The sequence below is a fragment of the Podarcis liolepis genome, assembly GCF_965112155.1.
Source record: "Podarcis liolepis genome assembly, chromosome: 13".
NCBI classification, from domain to species: Eukaryota; Metazoa; Chordata; class Lepidosauria; order Squamata; family Lacertidae; genus Podarcis; species Podarcis liolepis.
In genome coordinates this window covers 26,782,768-26,803,264 of record NC_139573.1, presented here as the reverse complement: position 1 = coordinate 26,803,264, position 20,497 = coordinate 26,782,768, and the positions used below count along the sequence as shown (strand labels likewise).

Below are 20,497 nucleotides of genomic sequence, written 5' to 3'. Positions count from 1 at the left end.
AGTGTTGAAAAGAAGCAGCCGATAAGTGGGATTGGGAGAGAGATAAGGGATGCGATAAAGGAGGCTGTCGGGGGGGGGGAGTAAAAGCCCATGGATCCTCAGTATTTTTACATTGAGACACCCCAAATTCACCATCAGATCACATAGCATGTCCATGGCTACAGCCTGCACCAAAAAAAGCAAGCATCCACTGTTTCCTGGGGCTGCAATGGTGCAAAAATGTGGTTACAAAGCACGGATCCAAATGGATTCTCAGGATTTTTGCATTGGGCTACCCCAAACTCACCGTCAAATCACATGTCTGTGGCCACAGCATGAACCACAAAAATCATACATCCACTGTTTCATTCAGAATATTTTTTTCTTGTTTTCCTCCTCTAAAAACTAGGTGCATCTTATGGTCAGGTGTGTCTTACGGAGCGAAAAATACTAACAAATATGTTCTCCTAATTTATTCTTTGAATGTCCCTAGATCATTTCTCCATATAATTTTGTTGGCAGTCGCTTTTAATAGAATATAGTACACAGGCCATGAAGTGTTTTTGTAGGTTTGAGTGGTCTTCAAATCCTCCCACATTTTGTACCTCAAATGAGCACAGTGTTCACAGACATTGTTCTCCTTTTGGTGCACCTGTTTCTGATAAGCTATTGGGAAAGGTCTTCCTATGGTCTCTAAATTCACTTCTTGCCAGTATGTTCTTGGTTCTTTTGAATAGCTTAATTGGCTAATCCTGACAGCCAGATATGTGGTGTTCAACATGCCAGTGTTTCTTTAAGCTACCCTGTACGTTGTTTGTGATGTTATTGAATATTAAATGGCAATTTAAATAGCTAGAAGGTACCTGGGCTCTTTTTCTTGAAAAGTCCGCTTGTAATGTTTGTGAAGCTTTACTTAAGCTATTACCCACTAATCGCTTAGGGCATCCTCTGTCAAGCTTGTTTACTCAACATAGGATTCTTATCCTGCTTTCTCAAAGGCTCATACCCACACATCTGTTTTAGTGGCAATAAAAAACCAGTGCTTGAGAAACTTTCCATTTTCCATTACATTATTATTGCTCTGGGGTTTTATGAGTGTGTTGAAATATATTGTTTCCCAGATGGCTCTGTCCCTTAATAACACCAACATCCTGGGAGCGCCATATTCTGCCATCATACTCTTTTAAGGACAGCATTTTTAAACACACTTACGTACTTAAAATATGTGTCTGTAAAAGTGTTTGTTGTTCTGGTAATTAGAAGTGGAGGGAGTAAATTATGATTTCTTTCACATAAAAGCACCTGAAGACACCTTGTAATCTAGAACAGCACAGGGCAACAAAACTGTTTTACATATGTAGACATGCATAATTCCCGATAGTGAAAGAGGCAATGCTATTAGATGACGTCAGGAGAAGCAAAGGACCTTATAATGTTTTCTTCTGTTCACAATAAGCAGGGAACTTATGGATCAGTAAAATAGCACTGAGAAATCTGACCAGAAAGGTAAACGTTTATTACTTTTAGGCATATACAAAGTTACCACTTTTCTAGTCTTAACAGTTCTCCAAATTTTTGTATCAGTTTGAATGATTTTCAATATATGAAAAATAAAAGACCCCATGAAAATTCATCAGCACTTTTGTGCATTTTTGTCTGTATTCCTGACGGAAATATGTAACTTTGCAAACAATTTTCTCAATCATAATGCATTTTGCATGATGTTTTCACTGATATGTGCATTTTTTAAATTTACATTTCTCCTTAATATCTACATTTTGCTTTGTGTGCTGCATATTAAAATTTGCAGTGCAAATTTTGAAGTTTGGCTGTGTTTTAGTTCACATATTTCAAACAATTTCTTACAGAAAATGATGAAGCTGTCCTCCCATTATTATTGGGTTTTTGTTGTTGTTATTGTTGTTATTATTATTATTATTATTTTGCTGTATCTTGCCCAGGGCAACCCAAAGCAACTCACTTGTATAAGGTATCATTGAACTTACATTTTGTTTTCTTCCTATTCATATTAATTCAGCATTACTATGGTGTTGATAATTGATTCCAAATGAACTCAGCAAGGAGATTAAAAGAGTAGTACAGTCATGCCTTGTGTTGCATCCGCTTCATGTTGTGTCTTTTCATGTTATATCCCGTGGCAACCCAGCAGTACAGGAACGGGTTACTTCCGGGTTTCGCTGCTCACACATGCACAGAAGTGCCAAATTGTGCTGTGTGCCTGCGCAGACGCAGTGCTTCAAGTTGCGGGCATTTCACGTTACGGACGGGCCTCCAGAACAGATCCCTTCCATTACATGAGATACCACTGTACTGAGAGCTCTAGGGTTTTTTAAATGATATGAAATCCATATAAATAACGTCAATTCTGTGTCCAGGGCAGCTGTTTACCAGCTCCATCTGGTACGCAGGCTAAGACCCTACCTGCCCGCGGACTGTCTCGCCAGAGTGGTACATGCTCTGGTTATCTCTCGCTTGGACTACTGCAATGCGCTCTATGTGGGGCTACCTTTGAAGGTGACCCGGAAACTACAACTAATCCAGAATGCGGCAGCTAGACTGGTGGCTGGGAGTGTCCGCCGAGACCATATAACACTGGTCTTGAAAGACCTACACTGGCTCCCAGTACGTTTCCGAGCACAATTCAAAGTGTTGGTGCTGACCTTTAAAACCCTAAACGGCCTCGGTCCAGTATACCTGAAGGAGCGTCTCCACCTCCATCGTTCTGCCCGGACACTGAGGTCCAGTGCCGAGGGCCTTCTGGTGGTTCCCTTGCTGCAAGAAGCCAAGTTACAGGGAACCAGGCAGAGGGGCTTCTCCGTTGTGGCACCCACTCTGTGGAACGCCCTCCCACCAGATGTCAAAGAGAAAAATAACTACCAAACTTTTAGAAGACATCTAAAGGCAGCCCTGTTTAGGGAAGCTTTTAATGTTTAATAGGTTATTGTATTTTAGTGTTTTGTTGGAAGCCGCCCAGAGTGGTTGGGGAAACCCAGCTAGATGGGTGGGGTATAAATAATAAATTATTATTATTATTATTAGGATTTCAAATAAATAAATAAATCTATATGTTAGAAGCATGGTCATGGATCAATACCACAGGATATTATGTTATAGAAAGTACTTCATTAGTTTCCAATTTTTTGAAAAACATTTATTTTTAATATAATTTCTCATATTACTCTCATATGTACTGTGAATTTTCCAGTGCATTGCTATAATAGACCAAAACTTAAGCTCAAGAAGTGACAGTGTTCAGGGTGATTCTTCCTTCCTCCATCCCTACCTACCATGGGATTCTGAGCATGCATGATCATGGTAAGGTGAATATGAAAACAGATTAGGTCAAGTGCCTTCAACCAATGTTTTCTCCATTGATCCTTACATCAGCTTCTCACTACCTGTTAATATAATGTTTCAGTGTGCCTATGAAAATGAGTGATACCCAGTTGTGGGAAAAAGCTGTTTTGCTGGCAAAGCACAACAGTCAAATTCAGTGGATGTCTTGCACTTTTGAAAAATGTTGCACAATCCCAAAATTGTTATTATAGTCAATGGCAATGCTTATGTGACAACATCAGCTCTCAAACATATTGCATTAATGTTAGCATGGCACTCATCCATTATTTCATTAATAAAAATTGCTCTTTTCAATAGGATTTGACTTTTTTCCTATTAGATGAAGTTTGAAAACCAGACAGAGATTACAGAATTCATCCTCCTGGGATTTGGGGAATTCTACGAAGTGCAGACATTTCTCTTCCTGGCATTTCTAGTGATTTATGTTGTGACAGTGACTGGAAACATTCTCATTGTTGTCCTGGTTGTTTTTGATCAGCATCTTCATACCCCAATGTATTTCTTTCTGGGGAATCTCTCTTTCCTGGAGACATGCTATTGCTCCAATTTATTTCCGAGGATGCTACCAGCTCTCTTGACTGGAGATAGGAGGATTTCTTTCACCGGCTGTTTAATGCAATGGTATCTCTGTGGATCCCTAATAGCTACAGAATGCTGTTTACTTTGTGTGATGTCGTATGACAGGTATCTAGCAATATGCAAGCCACTGCATTATTTTACAATGATAAACACCCAGACTTGTATCCAATTAGCAGTTGCATCTTGGTCCAGTGGATTTATAGCCTTCCTGATATTGCTCAATCTGATGCTACAGTTAACATTCTGTGGCCCCAATGAAATTAATCATTACTTTTGTGACTACTTCCCGCTCCTTAAGCTCTCTTGCAGTGACACCAGCTTGATGGAAATGTTGGGTTTTCTTGTGAGTGCCATATTCATACTCCCTCCCTTTCTTTTAACTTTAACCTCTTATGTATATATAATTGTTGCCATCTTGAAAATCCCTTCTTCCACTGGGAGGCAAAAGGCCTTTTCTACATGCTCCTCTCACTTGGTTGTGGTATCCATATTTTATGGTTCACTAATGATTTTGTATTTGTTACCCAAGGCTGAAGTCAACAGAGAGATGCGAAAGATTTCTTCTCTCTTGTACACAGCTTTGCCCCCTTTGGCCAACCCCTTTATATATAGCCTGAGAAACAAGGAGGTCAAAAATGCCCTGAGAAATAATATTGGTAGGTTTGTGCCACACAAAGGAAGGCACATGAAGTGTGGTCATATGTGATAGAAGCAACATGCTATGTGTTGTCTCCATGCTGCTCCCAGAACTTTCCTTATGGTGGATGACACAGATTTCAGACTCTGATAGGGATCAGCTGATTCATCTATTTCCACTTCAAGTCTGTTTCAAATGTTTACATTCATAAACCCATTCCAACTTGTTTTCATTGATCTGTAAAATAAAGGTATGAAAATTCATATTAAATGCTCAACTTGGTAGATATTTAAATTAATCTTTTATCTCACATATTTCTAGACACACTCTATTCTAATATACACATTTTTACACATTTTGGTATGGTTTTCAATCCAAGACATGCACTGAAACGTTTGGAGAAGGGTAATATCCAACTACATTCTAATCACTGTGTTACTCTGGAAATTGTGAATTTTTTGCTTACGTTGTGGACCAAACACAATTCAGATTCACCCCTAAACTTTGCTGATGTTTCAAAATACTGAATAGTTTTCTTCTTGTGCTAGGGTTAATTATTTTTTATCTGTTAGCTCTAATACGTATACATAAAATTAATATTACAATCTATTGTTCTGCTCCTTTACACACTTACCGATAAAGCCCAATCAACAGAAAACATAGCCTTTTTGGCCCTATGTGAGGGGCAGAGTAGGGCGTATTTCCCAGGGTGGGGGGAAGAGGGAGAAACTCCCAAGTGACAGCTGAGAGGGCTTACCCTCCTTTGTGTAGAATAAGGATTAAGATTTATTTTTATTTAGATTTATTTTTATTTAGGCTAGTGTGGCTTTTATTGTATTCTGTGTTGAAAACTTTCAATAATAATTAATTATAAAAAAGAAAGTATACTCTTCTTTATACAACTATATTCAGTGCTTTTTTATAAAAAAATGTTTAGGGGTACTCTCATTTTCCTACTCATATTGAAACACTGCCCTTCAATGAGGCCAAACTTAGATTCACAAAATGTGTAGGGGTATTGCCCCCCCCCCAAAGCACTGACTATATTGATACATATCTTTAATATCCCCTCACAGCTAGTCTTAAATTTGTTTATATTGTTTTCATTATTACATCATAAGATCCCATACATCCAGAAACTCCTGCTTTGACTGGTGCAGTACTACCATTCAGGTGGGCACAGCTAGGCACGGTCAATCTCCTCCTACTGTCAGCTTACCCAGTCAGGTTTTGGTAATGGACACCAAGTCAGTCACCATATGGATGAGAGTTTTGTTTTGGGCACTGACATGACATTAACACCACCACTAAATGAGAACACAGGCTACTTAAGTCTCTATGGGGTGGTGGCTCAGCACCAATGACCAACATCATCTACCTCCCCCTCTCCTCTGATAATTTTTCCTCTCCCCCATTGCATACCTCTGCTCCTGAAGGCCATAAAATTAGAGACTCCTTAAACCTCCCCACATCTTTCCCCTCTGACCCAGACACCTTGGTTGCTGGTTTTTGTTTGTTCGTGTATTGTGTTTTGTGTTTTGTTTTCTTCGCCTGAAGGCATCTGCTTCACTTATGGCATCCACTTTGTGTTATGCCAAGCCTCCATACACAAGATGGCCAGAAACAACATTTTCTCAAAAGCCCAACTGTGCCCACTGGACTAAAATGGTTGATGAACCTGGTATAATTTCATCATGGAGAATCCCAGTACCAAGAATGATTTTGTTTTGGTGGTGAAACACGGGGCAATCATATGGAAATAAACTGATATTCCTACATATATGTGCATAAATCTACTTTTGGTATCCTATCCTTCAAAGCTACTTTATAGTATTGTTAGGGACAAGACCTCCTGGAGCAGTGCTTATTATGATGGGGAAAGCTGCTTCTAATATGTCTAGAAGTACTATTAAGACTGAATTTATGCAGGATCCCGCCTCCCAATTTATAGATGGAAGGCATATCCCATAGCAGATTACAAAAATGCACAATAACTCCCAAATGGGATGCCAAGTCAAGGATAAGGAATTCCTACCTGCTCCCTAAGGGACGCGGGTGGCGCTGTGGGTTAAACCACAGAGCCTAGGACTTGCTGATCAGAAGGTTGGCGGTTCGAATCCTCACGACGGGGTGAGCTCCCGTTGCTTGGTCCCTGCTCCTGCCAACCAAGCAGTTCGAAAGCACGTCAAAGTGCAAGTAGATAAATAGGTACCGCTCTGGCGGGAAGGTAAACGGTGTTTCTGTGCGCTGCTCTGGTTCACCAGAAGCGGCTTAGTCATGCTGGCCACATGACCCGGAAGCCGTACGCCGGCTCCCTCGGCCAATAAAGCGAGATGAGTGCCGCAGCCCCAGAGTCGGTCACAACTGGACCTAATGGTCAGGGGTCTCTTTACCTTTACCTTTTACCTGCTCCCTAAGAGTGTTGAACTCCAAAGATGTTATTTTTCAAGGTAGGCATGCACTCCCAGCGATAAAGGTGAAAATCTAATCAAGTTGACCAACTGATTCCCTGAAGTTGCAGTATAAAAAGATAGGTACAGACTCTCAAAAGGACCAGAGGGTTGTCATATGCTTTTTGGGCTCAGAGGGGTACACAGTGTTCTGTCCTTTAATTTGCTGCACTGAATTCCCTCACTCCCTAGCCAATACATTGCCGCATTGCTTGTTTTTGCTGTATATTATGTCCCTGATGATTGAGCCGTCACTTCTGCATTTCTCTTAATAAAACCAACATCCTAGAGTACACATATCCCCACTTTGTCTTATTGGCATAGCATTCATGCCATAGAACTGAGATTTACACTAGCATTGAGTGTGATGAGATGAAGAGAAGGATCTGGGAACTGGTTGTTTGTCATGACAGTGTATATTAGCATGGAAAAAACAGCAACAGAATGAAACCATTGTGAGAACATAAATTAAAGAGAGGTGAGTAACCATCAGAGAGTGGGACCTTTTCAAGGGTGATCTATCAGTTTTGGAACAGTCTTTCTAGAGAGGCTCACCTGGCACCATAGTAGTAATATGTTCACTGCCTAGCAGAGAACTTTGCGTTCACTGAAATCTTTGTGTGTCTTTGTCCATAAAATTCTGAAGTATTTTCTACTTCTTCTGAGTTGCCCAGGCAACTTATGTCATAAGACAGCCAAGTTCCTATAAGTTCCTTCAGAGCAATGAATAGAAATAATGGACTAGCCTATGAAATAAACATGCCCCACAAAATAATCTTCCTGAGCTGTAGCTATGTCACTCTGTCGCGGCAACAATCATAAAAAACATTTCTGCAAAATGTTAAGGGCCAACTAATTATTATGGAAGAAGCTGGCATGGACTAGAGTCCACTTCAGCAAATGCAAAACCATGACACCTGGGAGGAAAACTCCTGTTGAGGTCTGTGAATATAGGAGATCTATTTGTAATCTCTGATCACAACCATGGAATAATAATAAAAAATAAATAAATTGTAGAGTAGGAAAAGACCTTGAGGATCAGTTAGTCCAATCTCCTGCAATGCAGGAATATGCAGCTCTCCCTGAAACCTTGGCCATATCAGCACCACACTCTAACCAACCGAGCTATCCACTTTTGATTCTTTGCAAAGGATTTGTCCCCCCCCCCCGATTATTATATGTTTTACTTACATTTTAGAAATATAATTTTTGTGCTTTAAAATGAGAAGTAGACTTTGATTTTCCATGCACATTTGCTATTTTATTTCTAAAATTGATTCATTTCTGTTGAGATTTGTAAACCACTTGGAGATTTCTGGAGAAACCTGAAGCAGAATATAAATTACCTCCCTGTCTCTGTATAGATACTTATCCATTTCTCTTTTCAACAGGATTTCATTCTGCTCAATGTTGAGAAACCAGACAACGATTACAGAATTTATCCTCCTAGGATTTGGGGAATTCTATGAATTGCAGACACTTCTTTTCCTGACATTTCTAGTCGTTTACATGGTGACCATAACTGGGAACACTTTGATTGTTGTCCTTGTTGTCACTGATCACCATCTACATACTCCCATGTACTTCTTTCTTGGGAATCTTTCCTTCTTGGAGGCTTGCTACAGCTCCAATATATTTCCAAGAATGCTTTCAGCTCTCCTGACCAGAGATAGAACAATTTCCTTCAACAGCTGCTTCACACAGTGGTATCTCTTTGGTTCTTTGGAAGCTACAGAATGCTGTTTACTCTGTGTGATGTCTTATGACAGGTATCTAGCAATCTGTAAACCATTGCATTATGCAACTACTATGAAAACCAATACTTGTATCAATTTAGTCGCTGCATCTTGGCTCAATGGCTTTATAGGGTTTTCTATATTATTCATTCTGGTGCTACAGTTATCATTTTCTGGCCCCAGGGAAATGGATCATTACTTTTGTGACTACTTCCCTCTTCTTAAACTCTCTTGCAGCAACACCAGCTTGGTGGAAAATATGGGTTTCGCTGTGGCTGCCATATTCACAGTTCCTCCTTTTGTTCTAACTTTAACATCCTATTCATATATTATTGCTGCTATCTTGAGAATACCATCCGCCACTGGGAAACAAAAGGCCTTTTCCACCTGTTCCTCTCACTTGATTGTAGTTTCAATTTTTTATAGTTCGCTAATGATTGTGTACATGTTACCAAAGGGTGAAGCCAACAAGGAGATGCAAAAACTTTCCTCTCTGCTGTACACAGTTTTGCCGCCTCTTGCCAACCCATTCATATACAGCCTGAGAAATAAGGAGGTCAAAGATGCCCTGAGAAATAAAATTGGTAAACTTGTATCGTGCAAAGCAATTCTCATGAAGTGAATTAATGTGAAAAAGATGCAACAATGTGATTTTCTCTAGCATCTCTTTTTTGGTGGGTGATATAAAGTTCTGTTGCTGAATTGGATGTGCTGATTTGTTTCTATTGCATGACAGTTTTAGGGTTCCCCCCCTTGAAGAAAAATAAATTGGTATAAAAAATATAGATAACAATTAAAAACACATTTAAATTCATATTTTATTATAACACACATCCTTAAATGGTCTTTCGTTCTCAATTTGAAGTGATCATGGCATTATTAGGCCTGTTCTAATCTGAATTTGTTAGTAACTATTTTTTAAAAAACAACAATGCTGAAATAAATGTTTCAAAGTGTTTTCAATCATCCCTTCCAAAGAAATTGGTCAATGATATTTTTTTATTGAAAATCACACAAAGTTGTTTAATCTCTTTGTTTAATGTCCCAGTCAGCCTTACGCTTATGTTCTATTTTTAAAGTATTTTATGTTTTCCTGTATTTACATACATCTTTTCAGTGAGTCCATGGTATAGAATTATTAAAAAACTTAATAAAAAAAAACTTAAGAAGAATGAAATAATCTATGTAATAAATTGCATTGAATGACATAATTGTAAGAATGTTTATGTATGGGTGTGGGGAGCTGATCCAGTAAATAATGGTGTGGAACTAATCACAGTGCCTGTTTCTCATCACTTATGGTGTTTCATTTGTAACGTAATTCCAGTTATTGTCTGAACCCAGGTAGGAGTTTTCTATTGGCAAGAAATTATTTTAAAATGAAATTTAATTTTACAAATCAGAGGACAAGCTAATCAACATGTTAGATCAGGCACCATAACTATTGCATCATACCTTCTGGTGTTTGACTGCTGACATCATCCCTCAATACTGCACTAGAGGTTGCGCCTGTCATAGAATCACAGAATGATAGGGTTGGAAGGGACCCCGAGGGGTATGTAGTCCTACCCCCTGCAATACAGAAATCTAAACTAAAGCATTTATGACAGATGGCCGTCCAACCTCTGCTAAAAAAATTCCAGTGAATGAAAATCCACAACCTCCCAGAGCAAACATTAACAGCACTAAAAGACGAGAGCACAGGCTACTTAAGTCTTTATGGGATGGGGGCTCAGCACCAGTGACCAACATTAAGTATCTACCTTCCCCTCTCCTCTGATGATTTTTCCTATCCCCCAGTGCATACCTCTGACCCCAAGGTCTTAGAATTGTTGTTGCTGCTTAGTCATTTAGTTGTGTCCAACTCTTTGTGATCCCATGGACCAGAGTACGCCAGGCACTCCTGTCTTCCACTGCCTCCCGCAGCTTGGTCAAACTCATGTCCGTAGCTTCGAGTACACTGTCCAACCATCCCGTCCTCTGTCGTCCCCTTCTCCTTATGCTCTCAATCTTTCTCAACATCAGGGTCTTTTCCATGGAGTCTTCTCTTCACATGAGGTGGCCAAAGTATTGTAGCCTCAGCTTCAGGATCTGTCCTTCCGGTGAGCACTCAGGGCTGATTTCCTTCAGAATGGATAGGTTTGATCTTGAGGTCCATGAGAATCTCAATAGTCTCCTCCAGCACCATAATTTAAAAGCAGTCATAGAATTAGAGACTCATTAAACCTCCCCACATCTTTTCCCTCTGACTCAGACACACGATACCTTGGTTGCTGGTTTTTGTTTGTTGTGTATTGTGTATTGTTTTGTTTTTGTTTTGTTTTTTTCACCTGAAGGCATCTGCTCCACTTATGACATCCACTTTGTGTTATACCAAACACCCATGCTAACCATACTGTGTATACAATATCTGTTACTGGCCATGTTTTCTGGGGCTAATGGGAGTTGCAGTCCAACAGCAGTTGAAAGACCACAAATTCTTTACTTGCAATTTATCTTACCAAAGACTGGGGAGAGTCACATATTGAAAGTCTCCTCTTCTACACAGCTTTGCCCCCTTACCAAATAAATTTGCTTATATAGAAATGTTTCTGGGTATATGTTCAATCAGAAATGATGTGCATAAATCTGTCAAAGAAAATATAAAAAATGGCATAACAAAACAACTGGGGTTTGGTGGACATATATAAGTCTTAAATATATTGAGGTATATGAATGGAGCTCTACCCATGCACCTGGAGTTCTCCTACCTCTCCCCACACTTCATACTACCAAAATATGTTCTTCAGGTTTTCAGCAGATTTTGAGTGTTTACAGGGAGCTTCTGGGAGGAAGGAGAAGCAGGAAAAGTTCTGCAGCACCATCCAACATTTCTTGCACGAGAACAGTTGCACATATAATTATAACCCTTGGGATTTATTTAACAGCCCCTATGAATGACATTTTCAAGCTATCCATATTTCTTATAAAAAACAATAAATAAAGACCTTACAAGGGGATAAATTAGAAACCCGTTGGAGAGGCAGAATGGCTAAATTCTAAATTTTAAGAATAAACATAATCACTAAAGTTTTGTATGTTTGTATGCTTTTGAAGTTGCAATCAATAAATTGTGGAAGCTGGGGGGGGGTGGCAGAAGTTCGTAACTTCTATTTTATGGAATGGGAAGAAATCTAGGCTGCCTCTTACAACTACAGAAAGTTTGACAACATGGGAGTATTCCCCCCCTAATATACTTTTATACCATTTAGCATCAAGCCTTAAATTCATTGCATAATTGAGGGGCACAGAGAATATCATTCTAATCTGGATTTTAATAGAAAATAATAGTAAAAATACCACTTGAATTTTTACTGTCTTTAACAGGTATATATATTATTTTGATATGTGGACACTTTATCCTACTTCATAATATTTTTTGCAGACAAGACCTTACAGAGTGGTGCATAGTTTGATGGGGAAAGCAGCATCTGATGTGCCCAAAACTAATGTCAAAACTGCATTCATGAAATATTTCCTCTTGCAAAATGGCAACAAATGATCATAATGTGCAATGTTTCTATTCCCAATGGGTTAAGACCATCTCAGCCCCCGAGAGTACATCCTACTGAAATCCACAGAGATTGTTTTATTTTTATTATTTGTCACACACAGAGAATTGTGCTGTTAGTCCCAGAAATAAAGCAATAAAGAAGGTTGATATATCAAAGGATGCGCTGGGATACCAAGGTATGGGGACTGGCCAAGACTCTCAAAGGACCAGGTGAATGTCATATGCTCTTTGAGCTCAGGGAGATTCACAGTGCTGTGACATTTAATTGCTGTACAGAACTCGTCTCATTGTCCATACATTCTCTGTGTACAGTAGTTTGTGTTTGCAAAAGATTATTTCCGTAATAAGGCTTGAGCAGTCACTGCTGTGCACCTTCCATTACAAGCCACAACTTGGAAAACTCACATTTTTTGTTTCATGAAATATCTCAGTCCTGAATAGCAACCAGAGAATGATAGCAGTTGATGAGAAAAAATGAAGAAAGATGGGTAAATGAAGAGGGAGTGGGGGCTTTTAAATGCTGTGCTTCTGTTACATCTTTGTGATCTTTTCAACGCTTGTCAAATTACTTTCTTCTCAGCTAGATCATTAACTTATGTCCCATGTCTTATGGTCTGTCCCTTACTTTCATTGTGTTTTGTTTTTTTAAAGTTCATATTGCTTAATATCATATTTTAATATGTTTCTTTGTGTGCTTGTGTGCAATTTCCCAAAGAATGTATGTTATAGGACAGTCATATACAAGGCAGTAATATTTTGCCCCATGTGGGGCTCAAACCCACTACTGTGAGATCACTGAAATAATGATCTGAATCCAGATCAGGTCTGGATTCATTTATGCAAAACTGGGTCTCGATTCAAATTACTGAATGTTGTTGTTTAGTCATGTCTGATTCTTCATGACCCCATGGACCAGAGCACGCCAGGCACTCCTGTCTTCCACTGCCTCCCGCAGCTTGGTCAAACTCATGTTCGTAGCTTCGAGAGCACTGTCCAACCACCTCGCTCTCTGTCGTACCCTTCTCCTTGTGCCCTCAATCTTTCCCAACATCAGGGTCTTTTCCAGGGAGTCTTCTCCTCTCATGAGGTGGACAAAGTATTGGAGCCTCAGCTTCAGGATCAGTCCTTCCAGTGAGCACTCAGGGCTGATTTCCTTCAGAATGGATAGGTTTGATCTTCTTGAAGTCCATGGGACTCTCCTTCATGGATCACTGCCTTATTGTGGCAAAGGGGCAGGGCCACCCAAGATGGAGAGGTCATAGTGGAGAGTTTTGACCAAATGTGATCTACCTGGAGCAGGAACTGGCAAACCACTCCAGTATCCCTGCCAAGAAACCTCCATGGACAAAGACATCAGGCATATAAAAATTACAGAATAAGGGCAATAATTGATTCTTACTATTAACTATCTGCCTATTGCAGATATATAGTTCTGTGGAGCTTGAAAGTGGAAGTGAATGACTTTGATGATTGCATAATGTGAGGTGTTCTTCTTGCAATATTTATCAATGTTTTATGCAATACTGAGATTATGTCATATTTTAACGTCTCTTAATATCATAGAATCATAGAACTGTAGAGTTGGAAAGGACCCTGAGGATCAATTAATCCAACCTCCTGTGATGCAGGAATATGCAGTTCTCCCATATGGGGATCAAATCTGAAACCTCGACCTTGTCAGCACCACACTCTAACCAACTGAGCTATCAGCTTTTTTATACTTTGCAAAAGATTGGGGTTTTTTCCTGATTTTTATGTGTTTTACTTACATTTAGAAATAAAAATTTTGTGCTTTAAAGTGAGAAGTAGACTTTGATTTTCCATGTGCATTTGCTATTTTATTTCTAAAATTCATTCATTTCTGTTGAGATTTGTAAACCACTTAGAGATTTTTGGTGAAACATGAAGCAGAATATAAATTATCTCTCCATCTCCATATAGATACTTATCCATTTCTCTTTTCAACAGGATTTCATTCTGCTCAATGTTGAGAAACCAGACAATTACAGAATTTATCCTCCTAGGATTTGGGGAATTCCATGAATTGCAGACACTTCTTTTTCTGACTTTTCTTATCATTTACATGGTGACCATTACTGGAAATACTTTGATTGCTGTCCTTGTTGTCACTGATCACCATCTACATACTCCCATGTACTTCTTTCTTGGGAATCTTTCCTTCTTGGAGGCTTGCTACAGTTCCAATATATTTCCAAGAATGCTTTCAGCTCTCCTGACCAGAGATAGAACAATTTCCTTCAACGGCTGCTTCACACAGTGGTATGTCTTTGGTTCTTTGGAAGCTACAGAATGCTGTTTGCTCTGTGTGATGTCTTATGACAGGTATCTAGCAATCTGTAAACCTTTGCATTATGCAACTACTATGAAAACCAATACTTGTATCAATTTAGTCGCTGCATCTTGGCTCAATGGCTTTATAGGGTGTTCTATATTACTCATTCTGCTGCTACAATTATCATTTTCAGGCTCCAGGGAAATGGAGCATTACTTTTGTGACTACTTCCCTCTTCTTAAACTTTCTTGCAGTGACACCAGCCTCGTGGAAAATATAGGTTTCATAGTAGCTGTCATATTCACATTTCCTCCTTTTGTTCTAACTTTAACATCCTATTCATATATTATTGCCGCCATCTTAAGAATACCCTCTGCCACTGGGAGACAAAAGGCCTTTTCCACCTGTTCCTCTCACTTGATTGTAGTTTCAATTTTTTATAGTTCACTAATGATTGTGTACATGTTACCAAAGGGTGAAGTCAACAAAGAGATGCAAAAACTTTCCTCTCTCTTGTACACAGTTTTGCCACCTCTTGCCAACCCATTCATATACAGTCTGAGAAATAAGGAGGTCAAAGATGCCCTGAGAAATAAAATTAATAAACTTGTGTCATGCAAAGCAATTCTCATGAAGTGAATTAATGTGAAGAAGCAACAAATGTGATTTTCTCTAGCATCTCTTTTGGCGGGTGATATAAAGTTCAGTTGCCTGTTTGGATGTGTTGATTTGTCTGTTTCCAGTGCATTACAGTTTTAGGGTTGTTTTTGTTTCCCTGAAGAAAAAAAATTGGCATAAAAATATAAATGACAATTAAAAACACATTTAACTTCATATTTTATTATAACACACATCCTTAAATGGTGTTTCATTCTTAATTTGAAGTTATCATGGCATTACTAGGGCTGTTGTTTTCTTCATTTGTTAGTGACTATTAAAAAAGAACAACCTTGAAATAAATGTCTCTAAGTGTTTTCAATCATCCCCTCAAAAGAAATTGGTCAATGATAATTTTTTTATTGAAAATCACTCAAAATTGTTTAATCTCTTTGTTTAATGTCTCAGTCAGCCTTACCTTTATGTTCTATTTTTAAAGGATTTTATGTTTTCTTGTATTTACATACGTACATTTTTCATATTTTTCTGTGAGTCCATGGTATAAAATTAAATAAATAAATAAATATTTTAAATAAGAAGAATGAAATAATCTATTTAATAAATTGTGCTGCCCTTCTTCTTCCTCTTGAAAAGTGGGACAGGAAAACACCTCTTAAAATGGCAAACAGCTTGGGTCTCAGGAATAAAGAAGCAAACAGGCGTTCCATTTCTGATGTCTCCATGTCAAGAGTGACAGAGGTAGAGACAGGTCTGACTCAGTATATGACATATTATTTGAAACCCAGTCTCCCAGGTCCAGCTCTGCTACTCTAACCGCTATACAACCACCAGCTCTCAAATTACTCCTATTCAGCTCTCCAACATGCTGGCAGGGGCTTCACTAACTGAGGGGCTGTAAGCTGTGACTTTACTATCAGAGGTGCCTAGCTAGAGGCATCTGACACCACAGGAGCAGAACACTTTTCTGTCAACCTGCTTGAGCCCTTCTCTAGATCTAGCTCCATACTCCAAATTCCATTGGTCCACTACCTAGGCTCTGATATATATTTAGGGTCAAGCTTTAGGCTCCCACAATCTGCTGGGATTCTCTCTCAGGCAGTGCTGGATTTATGTATAGGCTAAGTAGGCTGAAGCCTAGGGCCTCAAAACCTAGGGGGCCTCACCAGCCTGCAAATTCCCACTCCCCAGTACCACAGTCTCCCCTCTCCCCAAATTGTAAACCCAAGACATCATGCAAAGGCAGGGAAACTCAGGCCCAGAAACTGTGAGACTCGGGGCTAGCCAGTGAGGCCCAATTTGAAGCAGTAGGGCACAACTTGATGTTGTTGTTTTTTGTAGGGCCCCAGGTCACAGCCAAAGTTTGCAAAAAACATATAGATACAAAGAAAATCCATCTAGATTGCCCTGGTGTGGGGGGGCCCTTAAGAGCAGCACGCGGGGCCCAGTTTGGCCAAATTGCTTCAATTGCCTTAAGGTCAGCCCCGATGAAACTGTGCAGGGGTTGGACTGACAAGCCCTGCACCTTCTAGGTCCCTGGTGTCACTATTCAGAGTACAGACTCAAGGACTTGTTAAGAAATAGGGGGGCACTTATTGGAAATCAGTTTTGTCAACTCTCTCCCAACCCCAAACCCTGAGACAATGAGCCCAGCCACCTTTTATTCACATTCACATAAGCACTACACTACAGCATGGCCATAAACCTATACTTCAGCAGCTGAAATATACACCCAATATGTAGCAATGGAGATTTATGTTACTGCTTTATGAATGAACACTGTGTTATATGAATGGACTCTGTATTTTGTGAATTACCTAAGAGTCACCTATATGGAGCTCTAGAATCTGACAGCTAACCAATTGCGTACAGTGGTACCTCAGATTACAGACACTTCGGGTTACAGATGCTTCAGGTTACAGACTCTGCTAACCCAGAAATAGTACCTCGGGTTAAGAACTTTGCTTAAGGATGAGAACAGAAATTGGGCGGTGGTGTAGTGGCGGCAGCAGGAGCCCCCATTAGCTAAAGTGGTACCTCAGGTTAAGAACAGTTTCAGGTTAAGAACGGACCTCCAGAACGAATTAAATTTTTAACCCGATGTTCCACTGTACTACCAAACAGCGCCCCCTATTGCTGAAAGCAGGTAACCAGCAGGGAACGGTTCAGCTTAGCCTTTGCACTGTTGACTGAACAGCACCTGCTGTGCAGATGATGGAGAAAGCTCATAAATTTTATCCATTCTGGTGTCCTGGCCAACTCTATTACACTGGTGTAAATCCTGGCTCACCAGGAGCCCAGAATAGCAGCAAATAAAATCTACTCATACGTCAGCAACTGATAAGACTTGTCATCCAGTTCTTCCAAAGTCTTCCTAAATTATAAAGCTCCAAAATACAGGCCAAAAGAGAGCAGGTCTGGGAATAGCGAGGCATACAATGGGCACCATCAGTGAAAAGGCCCTGCTCACAAGTGGAATAGCCTAGGGCCTCTCTTCATCTAAATCCAGCCCTGCCTATGGGTGGTGCTGTGGTCTGAACCACTGAGCCTCTTGGGCTTGCCGATCAGAAGGTCACGGTTCGAATCCGCACAACAGGGTGAGCTTTTGTTGCTCTGTCCCAGCTCCTGCCTACCTAGCAGTTCAAAAGCAGGACAGTTCAAGTAGATAAATAGACACCGCTGTGGCGGGAAGGTAAATGGCATTTCCATGCACTCTGCTTTCTGTCATGGTGTTCCGTTGCACCAAAAGTGGTTTAGTCAGGCTGGCCACATGACTCAGAAAGCTGTCTGTGGACAAACACTGGCTCCCTCAGCCTGAAAGCGAGATAAGCACCATAACCCCATGGTCTCCTTTGACTGGACTTAACTGTCCAGGGGTCCTTTACCTTTTTACCTTATTGGGGAATCTGTCCTGTGGACATCTGTAGAAGCAAGCCATTGATGGAACTCACCTCATTTTCTGCTTCATTGGGGCTTGCACTGTCAGGCAAAACCACGCTGTGTAGATTGGGCTTGGAATGGAATTACACACATAATTGTGTATAAGTGTGTAATAATAATGATCAAAATTAATAATATGAAGGATATGAAGAACAGAACAAAAGAAAAGAAAATTATCACCCCTTCCTAGCAGAGAAGGTAGGAAAATGTTTATAGAAACTCTCCTTCATTGGAAGTTTCCAAACAGATGTTGGATGGCCACCTTTCCAGGACTCTCTAACTGTGATTCATGCATTGCTGGGAGTGGACTAGCTAGTGCCTTCCTACTCCAGAATTCTGATTCTATGAAACTCACAGGCACACATAAGCAGGGCAAGGAGGATGAAAGTGGGTTGCAGCTCCAGGTGTTGCTGTTAATGTGGAGAAAGGAAGAATTCAAAGGAATGACAAAGTAGGAATACATTACTTTTATTAAGCAGAATACTAAGTACGCATGGTAAAGCAGTATGAACAAAAACAGATTTTAGAAACAATTTACTGTAATATTTCATTACAATATTACTAAGAGAACTAGGTCAACCTGCACACTATTTCGGCATTTTCTTCAGGGTGGGGCTAAAAGAGGTAAAACAGTTCAAGGAAAACACACCTTAAATTCTGTTTATGAAGTTGCTTCACCACTGCTTTTTCTTAATCATTGTAACAATTCTCTCCAGCTTCTTGGAGGAATGCAATACTTTCCAAATAATTTCCCTATGGCATGCTTTACCTCCTTATTTCTCAAGCTATATATAAGAGGATTTGCGACAGGGGGTAGGACTGTATACAAGAGAGAGAAAGCTTTGTTGAGATCACGGAGTGCTTCTCTCTTCGGTAACATATACACTATCATGATGGCTCCATAGAAGGTAGAAACTACAATAAGATGAGAAGAGCAAGTGGAAAATGCTTTTTTCCTTCCAGTTGTAGAAGGAATTTTCAAGATAGTAGTTATGATGGCTATGTAGGATGTCAAGGTGAGGAGAAAAGGTGGCAGGGTAAATATGAATGCCAGGACAAAACTCATAACTTCCACCAGGTTGGTGTCACTACAGGAAAGTTTTATAAGTGGGACAGAATCACAGAAATAATGATCAATTTCATTGGGGCCACAGTATGTTAACTCTAGCATAAAACCCAAAAGTATTAAAGTAGCTATAAGTCCATTTATCCACGAAGAAACTGCTAGTTGGATGCACATTTGTGCATTCATAGTTGTTGTGTAATGCAGTGGTTTGCATATTGCTAAATATCTATCATATGACATTACTGAGAGAAGATAGCATTCTGTTGCCATAAGGTAACCAAAGAAAAAGAACTGCACAAAACAGCCGCTGAATGAAATCACATTTTCCTCAGTCAACAAGCCCACCATCATTTTGGGCATGACATTTGATATATAGCAAGTCTCTAGGCACGACAAGTTTCCCAGGAAGAAATACATAGGCGTATGTAGATGCTGATCAACTACCACTAAAATTACAATGAGTACATTCCCAATCATGGCTGCAATATAGATCAATAGGAAAACAAAAAATAGGATATTTTGCCATTGACCGAATTTTCCAAAACCCAAGAGGATATATTCTGTAACATTCATCTGCTTTCCTCATGTAGTCTGTTCCATAGTTTATGAAGTGCATTCATCAGAGATTAAAGAGATCTTGGAATCTATCTTTGAAAAAAGAGATAACATTAAAGTTAATAGATTAGCCTGGCAGGTGAATTATTTGACCCAGAAGAGCAGCAAATGAACAGACAGGACACCAGGAGTTGGGATGAAATCAGGCCAAATCTTTATTGATGGCACCAAGCATGGTACAGGATGGAATGGCAGTAGGGCCAGCATCAGCTCATCATTCCACTCACCTGATGCTAGTGGAATGGAATCCAGCAGTTGGACTAAACCCAGCCTGCACCATGGGAGTTGGCCAGTGCTGAGCCTTGTCATGGTGCAAGCCAAGTTGGCAAGTTCTCACTGGACAAAGAGAATGAGGATTCTAGCCAGGCAGAGACCCCAACCTGAGGTGCCATGGCCAGTCCCCACTATCTTGAGCCCTTTAAGGGGGCTCTCCTTTATACTAAGTTGATTTATCCCAGTGTCGTTTCCATCCCCCATGCCAAGACAGCAATTTCCCACCTAACAAAAGAAAGCCATCATTTTCAAGGTAGCAAGGAGAGAGTGCTCCCGAGTCTCATGAAAATCGTATGTAAAGTGCCGCACAGGGTGGGGAAAATATGTGCTGGTACTCATATGTTGTTAAAAGTGTCATGGGTGCCAGCAGGGGAAGAAGGTGG

The 20,497-nt window shown here is 40.0% G+C and overlaps 3 protein-coding genes across 3 annotated transcripts; 2 read left to right on the top strand and 1 right to left on the bottom strand.

Annotated features, from left to right (window-relative positions):
* Positions 1 to 3,185: 3,185 nt before the first annotated feature.
* Positions 3,186 to 4,796, top strand: LOC310691035 (olfactory receptor 2AP1-like). The gene has a single exon (XM_083470629.1). The coding sequence runs from the start codon at positions 3,677 to 3,679 to the stop codon at positions 4,640 to 4,642; it is 966 nt and encodes a 321-aa protein (XP_083326755.1). The 5' UTR covers positions 3,186 to 3,676; the 3' UTR covers positions 4,643 to 4,796.
* A 9,500-nt stretch (positions 4,797 to 14,296) lies between these two features.
* Positions 14,297 to 15,244, top strand: LOC310691682 (olfactory receptor 2AP1-like; the record flags this gene model as incomplete). Its single annotated transcript, XM_083471547.1, has 1 exon — positions 14,297 to 15,244. The coding sequence occupies one exon, from the start codon at positions 14,297 to 14,299 to the stop codon at positions 15,242 to 15,244; it is 948 nt and encodes a 315-aa protein (XP_083327673.1).
* Positions 15,245 to 18,854: 3,610 nt separating this feature from the next.
* On the bottom strand, positions 18,855 to 19,787 carry LOC310691681 (olfactory receptor 6Z7-like; the record flags this gene model as incomplete). Its single annotated transcript, XM_083471546.1, has 1 exon — positions 18,855 to 19,787. Exon 1 carries the CDS (start codon positions 19,701 to 19,703, stop codon positions 18,855 to 18,857), a length of 849 nt encoding a protein of 282 aa, XP_083327672.1. The 5' UTR covers positions 19,704 to 19,787.
* Between the last annotated feature and the right edge of the window lie 710 nt (positions 19,788 to 20,497).